Source organism: Lepisma saccharinum, chromosome 4 (genome assembly GCF_977018435.1).
Source record: "Lepisma saccharinum chromosome 4, izLepSacc3.1, whole genome shotgun sequence".
In the NCBI taxonomy this organism is placed as follows: Eukaryota; Metazoa; Arthropoda; class Insecta; order Zygentoma; family Lepismatidae; genus Lepisma; species Lepisma saccharinum.
This window is the reverse complement of record NC_139232.1, coordinates 99,682,493-99,700,958: the sequence shown is the minus strand read 5'-3', so window position 1 is coordinate 99,700,958 and position 18,466 is coordinate 99,682,493. Positions and strand designations below refer to the sequence as shown.

General features: G+C 37.3%; 3 protein-coding genes across 4 annotated transcripts in view; 2 read left to right on the top strand and 1 right to left on the bottom strand.

Moving 5' to 3' along the window:
* Sgt1 (suppressor of G2 allele of skp1) overlaps window positions 1-5,054 on the top strand; it is a 31,653-nt gene extending 26,599 nt beyond the window's left edge. Inside the window, exons 8-9 of the mRNA XM_083121794.1 lie at window positions 790-980; window positions 4,427-5,054. Of these exons, the coding sequence (XP_082977920.1) occupies window positions 790-980; window positions 4,427-4,534 (299 nt within the window). The 3' untranslated portion in view covers window positions 4,535-5,054. The remainder of the gene's footprint in view (window positions 1-789; window positions 981-4,426) is intronic.
* Window positions 5,055-14,825: 9,771 nt separating this feature from the next.
* The window catches only part of LOC145986659 (uncharacterized), a 507,557-nt gene continuing 503,916 nt past the window's right edge, over window positions 14,826-18,466 (bottom strand). For both annotated transcript variants that reach the window (XM_083120938.1, XM_083120939.1), the window contains exon 6: window positions 14,826-16,024. The gene's annotated coding sequence lies outside the window, so the exon portion shown is untranslated. The remainder of the gene's footprint in view (window positions 16,025-18,466) is intronic.
* LOC145987032 (uncharacterized) lies at window positions 17,582-18,433 on the top strand. Its single transcript, XM_083121492.1, has one exon. The coding sequence runs from the start codon at window positions 17,582-17,584 to the stop codon at window positions 18,431-18,433; it is 852 nt and encodes a 283-aa protein (XP_082977618.1).

Sequence of the window (18,466 nt, the reverse complement as noted above, 5' to 3'; positions counted from 1 at the left end):
AACTGAGGCCCCCTTGATTACAAGATGGCAACGTTATCAGTTTGCTAATGGGGAGGTCCTAATGTTGGAATTGATATGTTACATTACAGTACAGTAATACAGATTTGTAAGTTCCTTCATCCACTGGTCTGTTTGCATTTTCATTTTTCAAGTAATTTCAGTTTTGTATTTAATATCAAAATGACTTTATTTCTTTCTTAGCACTAAGATATTTTAGTAAGTATTGTAGGAAGTAGAAAGTTTTTAGCCTTTATTCAATATTAAGTAAAAGTAAAGTGCTCCCCTGTGCTTTGCAACATGCTATGAAGGCGTATAGGGGATGTGGAGTTAGGGCCCCACAATTTCTTGATCATGGCCGAAGGTAGAGATGATGTGATCAGCACCATGCACCTGGCCACCTATACCCCTGGAGTTTCCTCTAGGTACCCACTTTAAACAATGCTGGGTGGGTGCCGGCCCCGCTTGAACAGGTGGGAAAAATTCCGGTTCTTATTGAGATATTGTGAAATTAAAAGTTGAAAACATTTAATTTTTATACATCTGTCAGTTCAACTGTATGTGACAGCAATTAGCCATAAGTTATAGTTTCGTTACTGACTACAAAATATTGGTTGTTAACAGAATCTATGTATTTTCATAGTAAAGGAGAATTGGGCATGTTTTGCTGAATGAACAGTCAAGGGCTAGGATTAACCAGTGTGTCTTGACATATTTCAATGTGCTTAATGGGATGATATCCAAGATTGTGTGTTTAATCAACTTGTAGTAACAATTTGTATGTTTTTGCAGCAATTTTGTCGGGTCCTCCTAAATACCCAAGCTCGGCATTGAAGCCGAAAGACTGGGACAAGGTTGTTGGTGATCTATCAAAGGATGAGTCCGATGACAAACCTGAGGGTGAAGCTGCCTTGAATTCTCTGTTTCAGAAGATTTATGATGAAGGCTCAGATGAAGTTAAGAGGGCAATGAATAAATCTTTCGTAAGTTTTCTATATGATTAACACACACATTCACAATAAGTAATTACTTCTGGTAAAGGTGGTGTGCAAAGATGAAACCAACTATATTTTAAAAGATAGTTGCCTGTAAGCCCCAACTGCCCAAGTATCTTTATAAAGATAGTTGGTCATGTTCGTAGTTACGACGTCATAACGTTGCTAATATTTGCTGGAATTGCGATTTTGTTTTTGTATTTTATTGTTAACACACATATTGCACCGTAAGGACTCTTGCAGAACTTAGTGTTCCATGAAAATGGCAGCTTTATTTGTGGCGGCTTCCTTTGTAATAAAATAGCGTTGGTACGAATGTAGTTTTTTTTTTTTTTTCTACAACAATAATCTGCTTTAACCTCGAGTTGGGGAAAGTGTCGTTGCTGGAAGTTTAGAAAGAATATTCCTGGTAGGAGGGGAGGGATTTTGACAATGTCCTGGGGAGGGGGGCAAACCCTTTTTTTTCCAGAAATTTTGGAATTTTCTGGGTTCAGCCCCCCTCCCCCCCCCCCCCCCCCCATGGATGCGCTCAATGTGCATAAATTTTATATAGTCCGATTCTACGGTACATTCCGCCTACAATGGTATATTATTCATCTCTGTAGGGCAATTAGCCTCCGATCTACAGTCATCTAAATGAAACTCTGCATTTTTTCTAAAAATTGGCCCGGTCCCAAGGGGCTTACCTGTTGAAATGTACTTGGTCTCCTAAAGGGTAAACATGTAACGTATGGTGAAAAAAATTTGCACAAAAAGAAAACACTGTGGTCAAGGTCAAAAACGCACAGATGTATTTCGTGTGCTGGTTGGTATACAAGGCTGGTATCTGAACATCAATGAACAAACACATTCACACCGAGTCTGCTGGCCTTGCGACAATTTTGGGGCACTTTGTGCATAGATGGATCAAATGTTGATGGATCAACATCGCGCAAGCATCTGCGGATCCGTTGGATGAGGGTTGCAACGGTTCGTGGGTGATAATTATTGGCATACACCATCCGCTTTAAATTTGCCCAGAAATCTTCAATGGGCCGCAGTTGGGGAACATTAGGAGGATTCTGTTCTTTGGATATGTAAGGGATACCTAAGTGCTCAATGGCCGCAAGACTTTGTGCAGCGTAATGGCAGCTGGCTAAATCTGGCCAAAATACAACATTGTCCCCACTATGGTATTCATTGATAAACTGCTTCACGTTAGGCAAACAGAACTTTACATACCGGTCGGCATTGAGTGCAAGGCCAGCCTTGAAAAACTGAGGTTTCGACAGTCCTTTCTCTCTCATGGCAAGCCATAGCAACACCTTCTGTGGGAATTTGGTTTTGGCAGCAAAACGCACTGGATCGGGCACGGCAGCAGTTCCAGGATCATAGTAGGTTTTCGGCTGCCACTCATTGCCATCTAGGGTGAAATAAGTCTCATCGTCCATGATACAAATCACGTCATTTGTTGCAGTGAACGTTTTTGTCACAAGGGTTCGTAAACGCTGTTTCTGGACAACTTGTTGCTCCGTCACTTTAGGCATAGTTTTTCGCTGTAATGCTTTCTTCACTGTGTTTTTATCACACTGAAACCTCCTACCAAGCTCACGGTAGGATTTTGCCACCTTACCTGCAGTAACACATCGCAGTTGTTGCAACACTGGGTTCATTTAACTTCGACTTCCGTCCACTGCCCGGCTTTCTTTCCACATTGATTCCCTTCTCCAATTGTGACACAATATTATAAACCATACAACGGGAAAATCCTACACGTTGAAAATGTTTTACAAGCTCTGTCCAATATTGCACGATCATTTTCCGACGGTCGTCTTCTTTCAGCTCCATACTGACTTGTTTTTACACCAACCTTCTCTTGCTCTTCACACTACATAACTGATAGACGTACAATCCAACACAGCTCAAATGGCGTGTCAGTGTTCAATATTGCCAGTTCCGCAGGGTTGCAAACTTTGTGCAAATTTTTTTCACCATACGTTAAATGGTGAAACTGAGGTGCGAAGCTGAGAATCTTGGCATTGTAGTGCACTGTGCTAACCATTACACCAAAGAGGCTGGCAGTTTCTTACGCATTGTTGCAGTTTTAAATTCTTCTTATGACAATTATTATAAATCAAACCGTTTTCTCTTGACAAGGAGGTTTGTATTTGTGTCAAAAGTGCGAATAAAAGAGTACAACAACATTACATTAGGAGGTAATATAAAATGTATGGTTGAGCTGATACCAATGCCACATTAGACTTTCACATATTCTAATGTGCTGGATATTAAGCAATTAAGCATTGATTTTGTGCTAATATTATGTGAAACAACGTACTTTGTTATTACATTTAAAAATAACATATTTTTATATTCAGGTGTAAGTTTTGAATATTTTACAGCAAAAAAAAAAAACTGGTAAATCCTTATAATGTGATCAACAATATTAATATTTTGAACAACTTTTAATCTTTACAGTTTTCAAGGGAGCAGTTTATCTTATCTTTTGCTATGTTTTTTTACCCCTCTTATTTTAATATAAAAAATACAGGTTAATGATGGATTGATGAAACACATGCGTAGTTAAATTGCTTGTTTGTACTTAGGATCTGTGCTTTGCAGCATGTTATGTGAACCACTCAGGAATACAGGATGTTCATAATAGGTTCTCTATTGGTATCAGTTGGTACCTCATTTCCATTTATCTGTAAACTTATCAGTAGATGCACATACTTTTGGTAAATAAAAAAACAAAATTCCAGTACAAAAACAGAGTCAATTTCAGGCTCAAAAGCGGTAAATAAAATGAAATTTAGCTGTTATAGCGGTGAAAAACTGCCATATAAAATGACATTTTGGTTTTAAAAAATGTGAATATAATCCCAAATTTGATTTAAAATCTGCACTATTACACAAAATAAACATAGCCCTTCTAATAGCACATTAAATCATTACCAGAATATTAAGTTTATTCCTGTATAAAGGCGTCCATTTTTGCTTCTCATATATTTACAGCAGAATTAATCAATTTTCCGTGAATTGCATAACTCTCAGAATATTTCAGAAAGTGTTGCGTCTGTATATAAATGGTAAATTTAGTTTTTAAAAGTCTATTTTGCAGTTCATTTATTATCATTTCATGACAAATCAGGGTAGGAAAATACACCTCACACCTTTCAGAAACATGAAAAATTAACATTAGAATGTGTTAGTTCACATTTCGTGAATATCCCTACTTTATAGTAAATTGCAGGACACAAAAAAAAGTTCAGTTCACACGAACATTCCATGTTTGCACACTACTGCCATCTAGCGGAGAAACTGGTAACTAAGACATGGCATTTGTCACTAAACAAACTTGTTCTTTTCCCCTACCCCTCTTGTATGTGGGTTTGCTGCTGCATGGCCAACTTCAAAACACAGTGTATAATAAATATTAATTTTTCTTTATGCAGCAAGAGTCTGGTGGTACGGTTCTTAGCACAAATTGGAAGGAAGTCGGAAAGGACAAGGTTGATGTGAAGCCTCCAGATGGAATGGAGTGGAAGAAATGGGAACAGTGACCTCTCTGAAGTGTTGCAGCTATTCTATATTGTAAAAATTGAGAAAATGCGTATGGTTGCAAGCATATGAAACTTAAATTGTGAGTTTGTTTTCATGGAGTGAATTTTTTTTATGAGATTAATTCTTTTCTTGTGCAGAATTTCCTGCTTCTTTTTTTTTTTTCATTTGAAATACTGGAATTCTACATGTTCTCTAGCAGCATTTTCGATTATATAAATATGTAATAAAAATCAAGACATTATATATTGTAAAATAATGAACATCATAGTAGTTAGTTACTTTTCACATGTATATAGTTTTTACATACCAATGTATAAATCAAAAGCTGGTTACCAGACTGACTGATGTTTTCATAGCGTATTCCAGTTTTAAAAAATCACAAGTCGTACATTATCTGATTATTCAAATGAGCTAATTTACAAAATGTGAGTGTTTCTTTGTTTTCTTTACTAGCATTTTTAAAAGAACTTTCATATAAACGTATGTATGGCCTGAGGTCAGAATAAATTTTTATTATGTACAGAAGTGTATTCTTCAAATGGAGTCTTAACTGTTTTGCTGTGCAGGGTGGTTCTATGACTTTCCATCACTATAGAGTTAATAGGCATTGTGAATTTGATTAATTACCTTACACCAAGATCATTATCTGGTTGGTGCAAGTATGGAAGAATTTACAGTATATGGTGCATGCAAAATTCAAAATTGTACTTTAAGTGATTTATCTAGGTTTAATTCGAAGGAGATCGTTTGGATTGTGTGTCTGAATGGGTAGAGTGGTGTACTATAACTGGTCAGAGGATCCAATCTGAACCCTAGGTGAGGCATGAATGTGTCTTTTCATCCCCATTATTGCAATTAACCCAAATGCAGAAAAGCAAGTTGAAAAAATATCTGAAATGCAAATATTTTTGTGCGGTATGGTATCACAGTTTACTTAATTTGAAGTTTATACCGAAAATCATATTATATATTCATGTTTTGGGGAATGAAAGATGATTGTAGTATAGTAAATACACAGAACCAAATTACAAAGTTTTTGCACACAACTTACTTATAAAGGTTCTTTTAACCTTTAGCCACCTGACAATCGATATTTCAACCGCCACATGTGAACCCCTTAATGCCGGATGGTCGATATTTTGACCAGCAGCACGGGGCAGCAATTAATGTGCAATTTCTCAAAACCACATATTTCAGTTCAGTCTTTTTTATCTTTAGTATACATATGAAAGTATGACATACTCGAATTACAAAACAATACATCCATTGTTACTTCTATTAATAAGCAAAGTTTGAAAAAGTCATTGGTTTCCCTTCGTTACCACCATATTATTATGGGATAGATTTCTAAAACTGGCTATAACTTGTAAAGTACTGCATATTTTTGAAAAAAATAAATTCTAGATGCAAGAATGTGTCAAAAGTAACATTTTAGGCAATGACAGACAATTAAGGATTGAGGGTGTAAAGATGCTCGATTGTCGAAATTTGCCCTGACCACGCATTAGCACTATACATCATATAACTATACGCTGTATTTCAGTTCTGTCTTTTTTGTTCATTAGTTTATGTATAAAGATATTATGTACTGCCCTTACAAGACAGTATATACATTGTTACTATCATTAACAAGTGCTGTTTGAAAAAGCCCTTTGTTTCCCTTTTGTTACTATGGGATAAATTGAAGATAAAAAGCTATAACTGCTGAGCTAATTCATCTTTTTAAACAAATTCTAAATGTAAGAATGAGTAAAAAGCAAATTTTAAGTAACATTTGAAAATTAAGTGGGAGCAAAGGCTCAAATTTCACAATTTTCTGCAATTATTCAAAATTTTCGAACCAAGATTTTTTTTTTTTTTCTTTTCTTTCTTCTTCCCTCCCAAAAGTTGCAGCACGGCCGTTACATATCCTTATAGAGTGGACTTTTGTTGTGCTTCCCTCCAAATTTGGTCCATTCAGTGTCCATAGGGCTGATTCGAGAAGCAAAATTCCGGACATCATTTCGAAGCTGGCAACACTCCCGCTTTATATAACGTTATTTTTTTTGTACTCAAGAAGTATCAGTCTGATTTCTATGAATCTTTGCAAGGTTCTAGAAATGTACCACTGCTACATACTACATTTTTTCCATTCACTTCGGTCTAGTGAGGGGTGTACAGCTTTCTTCTCCTTCGTTTTAACACTAATTATTGGAAAGCACAGTGTATTAATTTTCTTTGAGAAAACAAAACAAATTTCATATGACATTGGCAATTAGTTCTTGAGTTATGATTTTTTTGTACTTCGCGGCAAATTTGAAAAGTCCGCGCTTGAAAATATGCTGGCGTGAACGAGAATACAGGCGTGCAAGAAGTCCGGCAGCTAAAGATTAATTTTGGAGGTCCTGCCAGGGACAGCAATTTCATTGAATCATTACTCATTATCTTTATAACAGTTGCACAGAAAAAGTTACTAATGTACTTCTGTGTATTTATTTAAATTATATACGATGTCTGGCAATTAAGTTCGCAAACTCATCCTAGAAAAGGTGCTACATACCTTATTGCTGAATATCATTATGATCACCTTTGAAGTACTTCCCATGGGAAGCTATGCACTGCCACTAACGCCTAGTCAACCGTTCAAGCGAATTTTGGAACACTTTTTCTGTAATGCCCATCAGATCTGTTGTATTACCCTTGATGTCCTGAATGTCATAAAAATGTATCTCAATATTTCCTTTATCTTCGGGTAAAGAAGAAATTTATTGGAGGCGTAGACTTTTCCATGGCCCAAAACATTGTCTTGCCTCTCCAATATCTTGGTGAACTTTTGACTCTCATTTGCTTTGTTCGTCGATGAGCTCCTTAGGGACCATTTTTTCACACCTTTCTCATGCCGAGATTGTCAGTTAAGATTTTCCTAACCGTTTTTCTGTTGATTAAGTACTTGGTCTGCTTTGCTTCTTACAGTCAGCCAACAATTTTGATGCTCAATTTGACAATTTTCTGCTCTGCTTGTTACTACTGCCCCTGCCTCTCTTCATCAGGGATGCTTTCTTTTCCCTCAGGAAAATGTTTAATGCATTTGTACACTGCTGTTTCTTCGTGGCATTATTTCCATAAACTTGGACTAACACGCCCCTTATTACACTTCCACCCTTGCCAAATTTTACAAGAAATTTAGTAATGTTTGTTCATTGCTCTAATTCAAGCTCCAACATTCTTGCAACGGTACACAAACATGCAACAACAATGAACTCCACTCGGCAAGACACCACCACACAGTCGACATGAACACAGCTGTAAAACACTGATATACTAAGGTTATGAAACAGTGGGCTGTTTGTACAGTGTTGCCAACATGTACAGTATGTGCATGGTGGCAAGTACGCAAACTTAATTGTCAGACCGTGTATGTTAAATGTGGTTCTGGGGACATGCGTTCAATTTCACACTGCTAAGGTAACTCAAACTGTACATTCATTTTTACTTAAAGAAGTAAAGTAAGTTGTTGTGTCCCTTAAAGAATGCCAAACAGAAGCGTAGAAAGACTGAAAATGGTTGACTTGCCAACGTGATAGCAGGTTGTGTGTTCAGAAGATAACCAGATACTTCTCAGTGAAGCCAGTCATTTGCACTCCAATCTATGAGTAAGTACTTCCATTGATAATTCATATTTAAATTCTCATAGATTCTCTTTACAATAGGGTTCAGCTAATACTAAGCTAATCTACGTTATGAGGTATGTTGGTTAACCTGCAATCTGTCGTGGGCGAGACCTGCACTCACTTTTAATTTTAATGAAGTGCTATTATAACAGTAAAATAATGGCTTATGGGTGTGTGTAACTGACTTTTAGTGTGTCTCGAGTAACTTGATTATATTCTAATAAGATAATTTTAACAGTTGGATGAGAGTGAGACCATTGTCATGCAAGGAGTGTTGTCGGAGTAAGCATAGAACTCGCACGTGACCAATTATGTTACCTTTTTTTTATTTAGATTTGTGCATTATTTAGTCAATAAAACTATGCTGCTTCTAGCAAGTTTTTGTACTTATATGTTTTTGTCATGTTAATAGAAAATACGCATCGTCCCCTTGTAATCAAGGGGTTCCGGGTTCGATACCTGGTTGAGGCACATAGTTGTTCAGATCCCACTTTAAACTGTAGGTCCATTCCCGATAAGCCTTACTGTGCATAAAGTGGACTTAAAACACCAAATCAATCAATCAATCAATAGAAAATACGAAAAGTGTCCAAGAGATTTCATATTATATCAGATTTGTGGAGTTCAGTGTCCAGTATTCTTCAGGGAAGCTTTGAAGAACATGAACTTTTTGCTAAAGTTGTTCGCTTCGACAATATATTACGCTGTTTTAAAACAAATAAACACTTTGGAAAAATGTAATAAAGAAGAAGGGATATAATAATAATAATTTGAAGTACAAAAAAAAATAATTGAAATGCCTGGTGAGTAATGTTGGCAATAAATGCATATGGGGCATTCCATTGTCACAGGTGAGACTCGCAGACATAATTTTTTATATTAAAGTAACTATTTCGCTCATATGATAGTTAAGCAACATTTTTCTTAGTTTCTGTGCAATGAAATATGCAACTTAACACTGTCGATTAAACATAACTACCCTTAAAATACTTTCCCAGATTTATAGCTATAAAGTGAACACTCTTGCATCACGGGTGGGACAGACAAAACACTGCCTCTTCACTTAAGAAATTTATTTTAATGTAGGTGAATTGTCAAATGATGGAAGATAAATTATTTTAGACAAAGAGAGAAGGTACTTTACCTTGGAATGCTTCATTTTGAATTTATCTTGTTCCTGCAATGATCTACACCAATCTTACTTTTAATTATGATTCCTTTTTAATAAGTAATGCAGATGACTGATTCAAATTAAATTGAATGTGAGAAATCTATAAATGTAGGCAGACATTGATACTCTTGAAGTAGGGCGATTCCCCTCCATATATATAGTTATAAATTTCATCATTCTTTGAGGAATCAGTTATTGTAAGAACTATAGTCGAGAACATATTTTTACTACTGAATGCCTAGCTTAAACTGTGCAGTTACTGGAAATTCAGTATCTCCGTTTATAGTGTAGATGCATTTATATTAATGTTTTTGATCTAGCCATAGAAATGTATAAGCCGTGGCACAACAGCCAGTGAGGACCAGGGCCTACCTACCCACTGCTGGCCTCAGCCCTATCTGCCTAGATGGAAGATCATCCCCCCCCCCCCCCCCCCCCAAATGTTGCTTCATTTTGAAGTTATGGTGTTTCTGCAACAAGTGACATGCTCAGAATTTTCATAAGGGGGTATAATTTTTTTAGCCCCCCTTGCACTTCCTCCAGATGCTCACTTTAAACTATAGATCCATTCCCAATTAGCCTTCCTGTGCATAAAGTGAACTTTGGAAACTCAAAAAGAGCTCGAATCTGCTCTTTGCCATTGTCTGTTCATATGGGAAGGTGAGGGGCCAGATGCGTAGGAAAATGTGGATGATCGTGATGGATATGTGACGGACGGTGGTGGAAATATGCCTGTTCAGTTAAAGGTGCACAACTTTCTTGGTGTTGGATGGGATGGAAGAGTGCATATGGAGAATAGCTATAAAATTTTAAATGTGAACTGAGCCACTAATGTTCATTCATAACGATCCATCTATCAACTAAACTAATCAGACAGCATAGTTCCTTGAATTCTCTAAGGTTTCCTGTCATATCTAGTTGGCTGCACTTTTTGACACACTGTGCAGTGCAGGTGTATCCAGTGTCAGAGTGATGCAAGGAAATTACGTTCAACCAACTAGACGGAAAGCGATGTTCAAGTTCAGAAGATTCAACAAATGCCTGTCTGCTGCTTTATACGGTAATTTGATTAATTAGCACACACCACGTGACCATACACCCACCGGTCTGGAAGGTAGTGGAGAGAGTCAAATCGAAAAACTCAATATGCTGACCAAGGAAGAAATTTTTTTTATTATAAAACAAACTAAACGTAACGTTTCAACCTTCTAGCAAGGTCTTCTTCAGACTGCACCAAGTACAAACAGATCGACTGAGAGCTACTTAGGTATGCTACAATTGGATCCAGAAGAGTAGACATACAACAGTTTTGAAGGTTTTTTTTATTTCTAAAATACAACTTCTTATGTAATTTTTCACAAGCATAGACAGCTGGTTAATAGATTTTTTTTGGTGGAGGCCCTTATCAGCTTACTTTTGGGGTAATTGCCCCAGTTGCCCATAGGTTAATCTGGCCCTGCATACTGGTAGTAAATTAAGATGACAAAAAGCATACCAGCAGTAAATTTTTAAAATTGGCACTTATTTGTTGGAGCTGATCGCACAAGTAGCTACGCAATGGCAACAATGTATCCCCCTTATTTCTCTCTCTCATTCTTGCACAATTGAATTATATGGACAATGGAGTTAGTAACAAGTGTTTTTTATACAGCGCAGTGGCAACCGGCGGCAACTATGATGGGTAGTGCCAACGTGATCAAGTAAATAGAAAAAAAAAACCTCCGCAATGCCCCCGCACCCTCCTTGAGGTTGAGCCAATAGCCAAGATGTTTGTCCTAGTTTGGTAATGTGGAAAACAACATGTGTTTAAGTAATAACGTACTAATCCGATTCATCTTCACTCACTAACCTATCTTTATACACTACAGGACACTTCCCTAAAAATATAACAATTACAAGAGGAAAGGAAAAACAAATCCTATCACCTTCTCCTCCCCCATGCACACTTATTCTAACTGGATGTCGAAAATATCTTCGTTATGAAAAGAAATTGTCAAAATGCAAAAGGAAACGAATCATCATAGGATTTTTTACTTTTATATTTTAAAAAGAGTCTGGATGGCCCTCTTGGTGCATCTATCTATTATCAAAAATATTCATTTAACTTTAGAAAAATACTAGGTTCGTTTCTCCAAAAGTAGGCAGAAATTACTTCCCCAACGGCTCTTACAAACCAGTCATATTTAGGGACTTTTTTCTGAAGGTGGCAACTGTGTCATGTCAACAATGCGAAAGTTCCCTCGCCAGGCCAGGCTAAGACTGGCATAGTTTCTTATGGGCTAACCCCGCCCCCTGCAACTTTGTTCTCGGCTCATGGTGGAAATGTTCCTCGCCGAGACTTCTTCAACCCTCTGCACGTGTGTCAACTTGGTTAGGTCCATGATTAGGCCAGCTCTTCGGCGGCACGAACAGTTGCCTCGTGAGGGTACAAACGAAACAGCTGGCGATGCAGTGAGGAGGTTGGGGCGGTCGTCACGTCAGCTTGACCGATTGCAAGATTCAAATCTCCTTTCTTCTGAGGGTAGTGCCATGGCACGGCGGCTCTACTCCTTGAGCCGCCGCTGATACAGCGTATATTGATACACTTGTAGGTTTAATTAAATTTTCTGCAAATATACTGTATAAAGAAACAAAATGCCAGAGTATTAAGTGAGGTGAGTGTACCGTACAGCACTTCTGCATTCTTCCCCCACCTGCTGTCCACTGCCGAGTGCTCTTTGTCGATCATACGTCATGAGAATGTGATAAAAAATTCTAAATTGAAACAAAAGGAGGAATCAACATACTCAATCAAAACGACACAGAATCAACCAGTAACGTGTTTAGAATTGTATATAATATTGGATTTCTTTTTAGATTTACTACATTACATAATTTGCAATAAATTAAACAATGTATCGGTTGACAGGATAAATCACAGTGATCATGCATGTTCATTTTGTGGCTGATTTTTGTGGTGTTAAGAACTTCTAATACATTATTTGTTATTATAATACATGCGTGGCAAAAATAGAAATAAAAAGCACAATTTGTGGTGATAAAAAGAGAGAAAATTAGAATTTATGTATTATTTAAGAAATCACCAAAAAAAAGGATTGTATCAAAAGACAGGTGTGAGCATACCAGTAGTAATTCATTTCCAATTCAGCCAATGTGCACCACTGATATCTTATACATGATACAGTGTCCTCAGTGTCTGGAAGTAACAATTGCTTTCTTTGAGAAATTCTAACTACAACTAGCTACTTTTAAAAGTAGGTAACTGTAACTAAGATAGTTACTTATTTACAATAGAAGTAACATTATCAATGGCTTCTTTACGACATGAAAATTGTTAAGTTGAAAATTTGTAACGTGCGGGAAGAGCTGAATGTGCCATCATGGCACGGTGCTGTATGCACAGGGAATTTTACCTTTACCTATGGGAAGAGCTGAAAGTGTCAACTCAGTTTCCAACTCTCTCTTCTCTGGATACAAAGGTGAAAAGATTTTCATGGAATCACCTAAGGCAAGGAAGCTAGACTTTGTTGCATGTTCTATTTAGAACATCCATGCTTTATCGCAATCAAATCTAATTTGCACATCACGACTTCAGTGTTTTGGACAGATTGCTGCATTAATTTGGAATGTGGTAGAAGAGCCAGAAAGAAGTCATTGTCGAAGGAGTGGATCTTGTTGAGCTTGGAATGGTAGAGAAGAAAACATTTACATTATATTATATACAGTTATACACAATAGATACTGAGGGGTACAGCTTATCCAGTTATATGCCAAACTATTAAATATTCAGAAAATAATTTTGTACCTTACATAATACCTAATGTATAGGAATGTAATTAATAAATAACTGTAACTCACGCTAATTAGACATAGATGGTCCTGCTTCAGCTAAGTCATCTTGTTTTCCTGCATAGCTATATTTCACATTCCTGTGGATTTTTTAAGCTACTTTCTGTCCTTGGAAATTAATATACGAAACTGGGCACATAATAATTGAGGGAGAGCTTAAATGTACAGTTCAGATTGTCTTGTAAAATGAAGATTTTAAAATTTCGTCCATGGATTTAATTAGAAATATGTTCATGTATATATTAATTAATTCTACTTTCTCACACGATTCTGGAATATTAGTGCTTGCCGAAGAAACTTTTCAGGACTGTCCTGGAAAATGTGGGACATGTAGCAACCCTACTCTAAATAAAAAGTATAAGCAATGCAATGCAAGTCCCACTACTCTATAATGTGACACTGCTTGGAGAATGTGTTGGATTTTCAACTGAAGTTTGGGAGAAATTATACATATAGTGGGTTGGCCCATAAGTTCTGGCGTTTTTTTTTAAGTGAAAATTTTGCGTGAAAAATAAAATGTGTTGGCAATGCATTTTATGTTATTCGATAGAGAATTATGTGCTCTACAAAATAGTGTGTTTAGTTTTTTATGCTGATATACTTTTTGTTCTTTTCAGGTCATTATAATGGAGTGTCAAGTCGACAAAAAAGAGCATTTTCAACACCTTCTGCTTTTTGCGTTTAATCGAGGTGCCAGAGCCACAGAAGCTGCTCGAGAGATTTGTGAAGTGTGACGAAGAAGTGATGCCTCGCCGGTAACAATTCGGTAGAGGAATCGCTGCTTGTGTCCATGAGTTGAGCGATGACGGGCAAGCAAACCGGCGGAGATCGTGGCTCGTTGATTTTTGTTATCGTTCAAAGCATGCAGAACTCATGCACCCAACTTTTGAACCTCTCCCATCGAGTGAAAGTGACGCTCTATGGTACTGTGGGAGCATTCCATTATCTCTGCCAATTCCCTCATAGTTTGGCATGGATCTTCGTGAATAAGCTGATTCAGTCGCTCCTCGTCGAACTGAACGGAGCATCCGGTGCGATGCATGTCTTTGAGGTCGAAATTGCCATGTTTGAATCGCTTAAATCAATTTTGAGCCATCCTAAGAGGCATCGCTTCTTCGCCATACACTTCACAAATCTCTCGAGCAGCTTCTGTGGCTCTGGCACCTCGATTAAATGCAAGAAGCAGAAGGTGTCGAAAATGCTCTTTTTTGTCGACTTGACACTCCATTATAATGACCTGAAAAGAACAAAAAGTATATCAGCATTAAAAAACAAAACACACTATTTTGTAGAGCACATAATTCTCTATCGAATAACATAAAACACATTGCCAACACATTTTATTTTTCACGTAAAATTTTCACTTAAAAAAAACGACAGAACTTATGGGCCAACCCAATATTTACTTTTTGGATTCTAGACCACAATTTGAACCCAGAACCAAATGCAAAAATTTCTCTTGAATCATCCACTCAATCACCACACACTGTTTCAGTGCAATGCAGCACTGTAATTACTTATCTATCTTCTGTGAGTAAAGTCAGTTACAAAACACTATCCATACTGCAATGTTCATAAATATCATAGGAAAATAATAGTCAATGCAATATTTTATACATTTGTGTATTTACAATTACAGAGATTCATAATATATATATAATCTAGGATAAAAGTTTTACAATAGCATCATCATATTAACATAAATAATTAGATTCTCTATCAGTCATACAGTGCAAAGAAATACAATAAAGCTTTCAAACCTGCCACAGTATTTGTCTCTTAAATACATGTGCAATAATATTTCTCTATTATTACCAATTCCTTCATTACAACAGAAGGATTGAATAAAAACAATTACTTCATCTTGTATCACTTGGGGGCATTTCAAGAAACAACTGCTGATTAGGGATACAAATAAATAGCAATTCATTAACAAATTACTGCAGCTTCATTTATGCACACTTATTCCTAGATCTTAAATCTAATGAATTAGGCACAGTTACAAGAAAGCTTATATTTACATTTCTTCTTCACCCTACAATACAAGGATGGTGATATTTTCATATTGTTTCATGCCAAATTGCGGCCACTTTCAAACCAGTTTTTCTTTCAGAGGAAAAGAATTGTTGCAAAACCTAACCATACTGACACTTAATTTAACACTAATAGTAACTTACACTCAGTATATAATGATCCTCATCTACTTCAGTAACATTTCACAAGAAAGCCACTATCTATCACTGTATTACTTCAATCAGTTACTGACAAACTCAATAGGCATCTCTGAATTTCACCTTATGAGATCCAAGAGCCTTGGAAATAACAGAACACTGATCATTAAAAAAAAAAAAAAAAAAGACAATCACCTTCAGTCAAATTGTATACTGAATTATACAAACATTACACACTTTTTTGCGTATCAAAGCAATGAGGCATGTAGTACAAAACTGTCCTAAACACCCAAGTTCACCGCATTCATTACAAGTTTAGAAGAAAGCAAGCAATTCTTTGATATTGTCATTCTTCTTGCTTATCACAGGGATGAAATGTCATGTTGACATAAAAATTGTCTGCTATTCTCTTCCTTTCTTTTAGATTCATTTATACCATTCTAAATTAGACTAGAAATCATTGCATACATTATCTCAGCTAGGAAAATATCAAACTGCCAAAATGAAACTTATGAGATTGAAGAAAATAAAATTATTTACATGACAAGCTGCAGACTTGAATATTCATACTGGATCTCTCCACTGAATTCTGGGTTGAAAGCTGAGGTTGTCTTAATCCTACATTCTTCAGGTAAAAGCCCCAAATATCTGTGAAAAAGAAATTTTCAATTAACGTAAACAGTTTTTAAATGAAGTGTGTTACAACACATTTCTACACAATAAAGCTTTTTTAAAAAAATTAAATACAGGTAATGATGAAAAATCGAGATTTCAATCCCTTGGATTATGCTCAGAAAAGTATACTAAATGCATGGCCATTAAATTAGGCAGCTGGTAGAAGCTTGTGCTGTTGCCATGTCGGAGCATATTCCTGTGTGTTCGGAGGTGAGAATGAAAGATCTCATTGTAGAGTTGTCTTTGTAATCCATGTGATACAAACTGACAGTATTTGCTTGAAAAGTCAGCGATGACAACTGTAAGCCCCAGAGAGAAGCCGGTCTGACACTCGAACTAGTCAACGCAGCCAGGTCGACTTTGCCATACAGTGTGCAACTTTTGTCCTCCTCTCGCTTTGCTTTTCCCATATGTGGCACCAGCGCAATTCTGCCCAGCTGCCTATTTTGATGGTCGTGCATGTAAAAAACAAAGCAAATTTTCCACAGAAGGAAGAGATTTATATACACCATTAGAGCACACCTATATATTTAGGGCTAATTTTTTAAGATATGATCAAGGTTAAAGTTAGAAAGTGACTGGAACTTTGTGAAAATTTTGGTTTTTTGAATGTGTAGTTAGTTCTCTATCTAAAGTAAGGTGGCAATTAGCTTACTCCCCACCCTTTTCAAGTTAGCAGCTTGACAAATAGAACACTACTTCCAAAATTAGGGTTGATTATCTGTACGAGTTATGACAAAATGTGTTGTACCGCACATCTTCATAATATCCATGAAGCTTCTCATGCAACACACAGAAGACAACATGTGCTTACCTGTATCCGTATTGGTCCACAAACAAAATGAGCCACACAAAAAGTTAAAAAATGATGTTATTATCTTGACAATGATGGGGCAAAACAGTCTGTTTTATTTTCTTTAAGCTGTGTTGCATTTTGCAGGCTCCGACGGATAGTACATACAAAGTCATAGCCTACAAAATATTCACTTGTTATGTATCTATACTTCTAGATCTGTCCATGGCAGCAAGGGAAAGGAAGAGCACTAAGAAATTTGGAATGCTTGCAGACCTCCTAAATATCTGTCATGTTTAATACATTACATATATATGTTTGCTCAATTTTGTAACCCACACAATTCATTTCTGTGTAACAAGAGCTAACAAGCTTGCCTTACTGCAAAAAGCCAATCTGACATCTTGAGAATACACTGAAAAAGAATCATGTTTATCTATCTGGTGCCATATTGTTTTTATACGTCAGAACCAAACATACTAAAGTCATCCATGCATCCATACCATTAATGTGGTATAAAGTACTGCTTGGGACCACTTTTGCGACTGGAATAGAATTTAAATGTGACAATAATTATAGACACATACCTAGTCGTATCATAAATACTGACACAAAGTGTGAGGCAGTGTGTACAACCGGTTTTCAAGGTCGCGGCCAACCTACCTGTGCAAGAGGCTGGAGTGGGCCATTTGCGAGTTGAGCTGTCATAGAGGAAGTGTGTTCGTAAAAGTGTAGCTATGGAGTGGGGCGATTACAAAAATCGTGTGGCAGTAATAGCGCTTCATAAAGTGGGTCAAACAGCCCCCATGATATTCAGAACACTTAAAAAGTTGAATATCAGCAAATCTTTCGTGTATCGGACCATCAAGCGATTCACGGAGACTGGGACAGTTGATGATCGCCCAAGGCAAGGCCGCCCACGCAGCGTACGAACCAAAAAGTTAGTGCAAGCAGTGGCAGCCCGTATTCGGAGAAATCCTGTACGAAAGCAGGCAGTGCTTGCTCGTGAGCTGAACATTCCCAAAATGTTAGTGTCTCGTGTGTTAAGAAGTGACTTGGGGTTGAAGGCTTACCGGCGAAGTACAGGTCACTTCCTCAATGCACGTCTGAAAGAGCAGAGGGTGATAAAAGCAAAACGCCTCCTGCAGCGTTACGCCAACAATGGCCACAGGAAAATTCTTTTCACAGATGAAAAGATATTCAACATTGAGGAAACTTTCAATCGCCAAAATGACCGGGTGTATGCGTCAACATCCCACGAAGCTCGGGAGAAAGCCCCGAAGATCCAGAGGGGTCATCATCCGGCCTCAGTCATGGTTTGGTGGGGCGTGGCGTATGATGGCACCACCAAGCTGCATTTTTGTGAAAAAGGGGTGAAAACGTCAGCCAGAGTGTACGAAAATACTGTATTGAACTCTGTTGTGAAGCCTTTGAGTGACACTTTGTTCAGGAACCAACATTGGACCTTCCAACAGGATTCCGCACCAGCCAATAAGGCACACTCTACCCAGGAGTGGCTCAAGAGCAATGTCCCGACTTCACTGCTCCAGCTGATTGGCCTGCTAGCAGCCCTGACCTCAACCCGTTAGACTACAAATTGTGGTCAGTGCTTGAGGGCATGG

Excerpts from the sequence above, each read along its gene's own strand:
- LOC145987032 (XM_083121492.1), top strand. The coding sequence starts at position 17,582 with ATGGAGTGGGGCGATTACAAAAATCGTGTGGCAGTAATAGCGCTTCAT.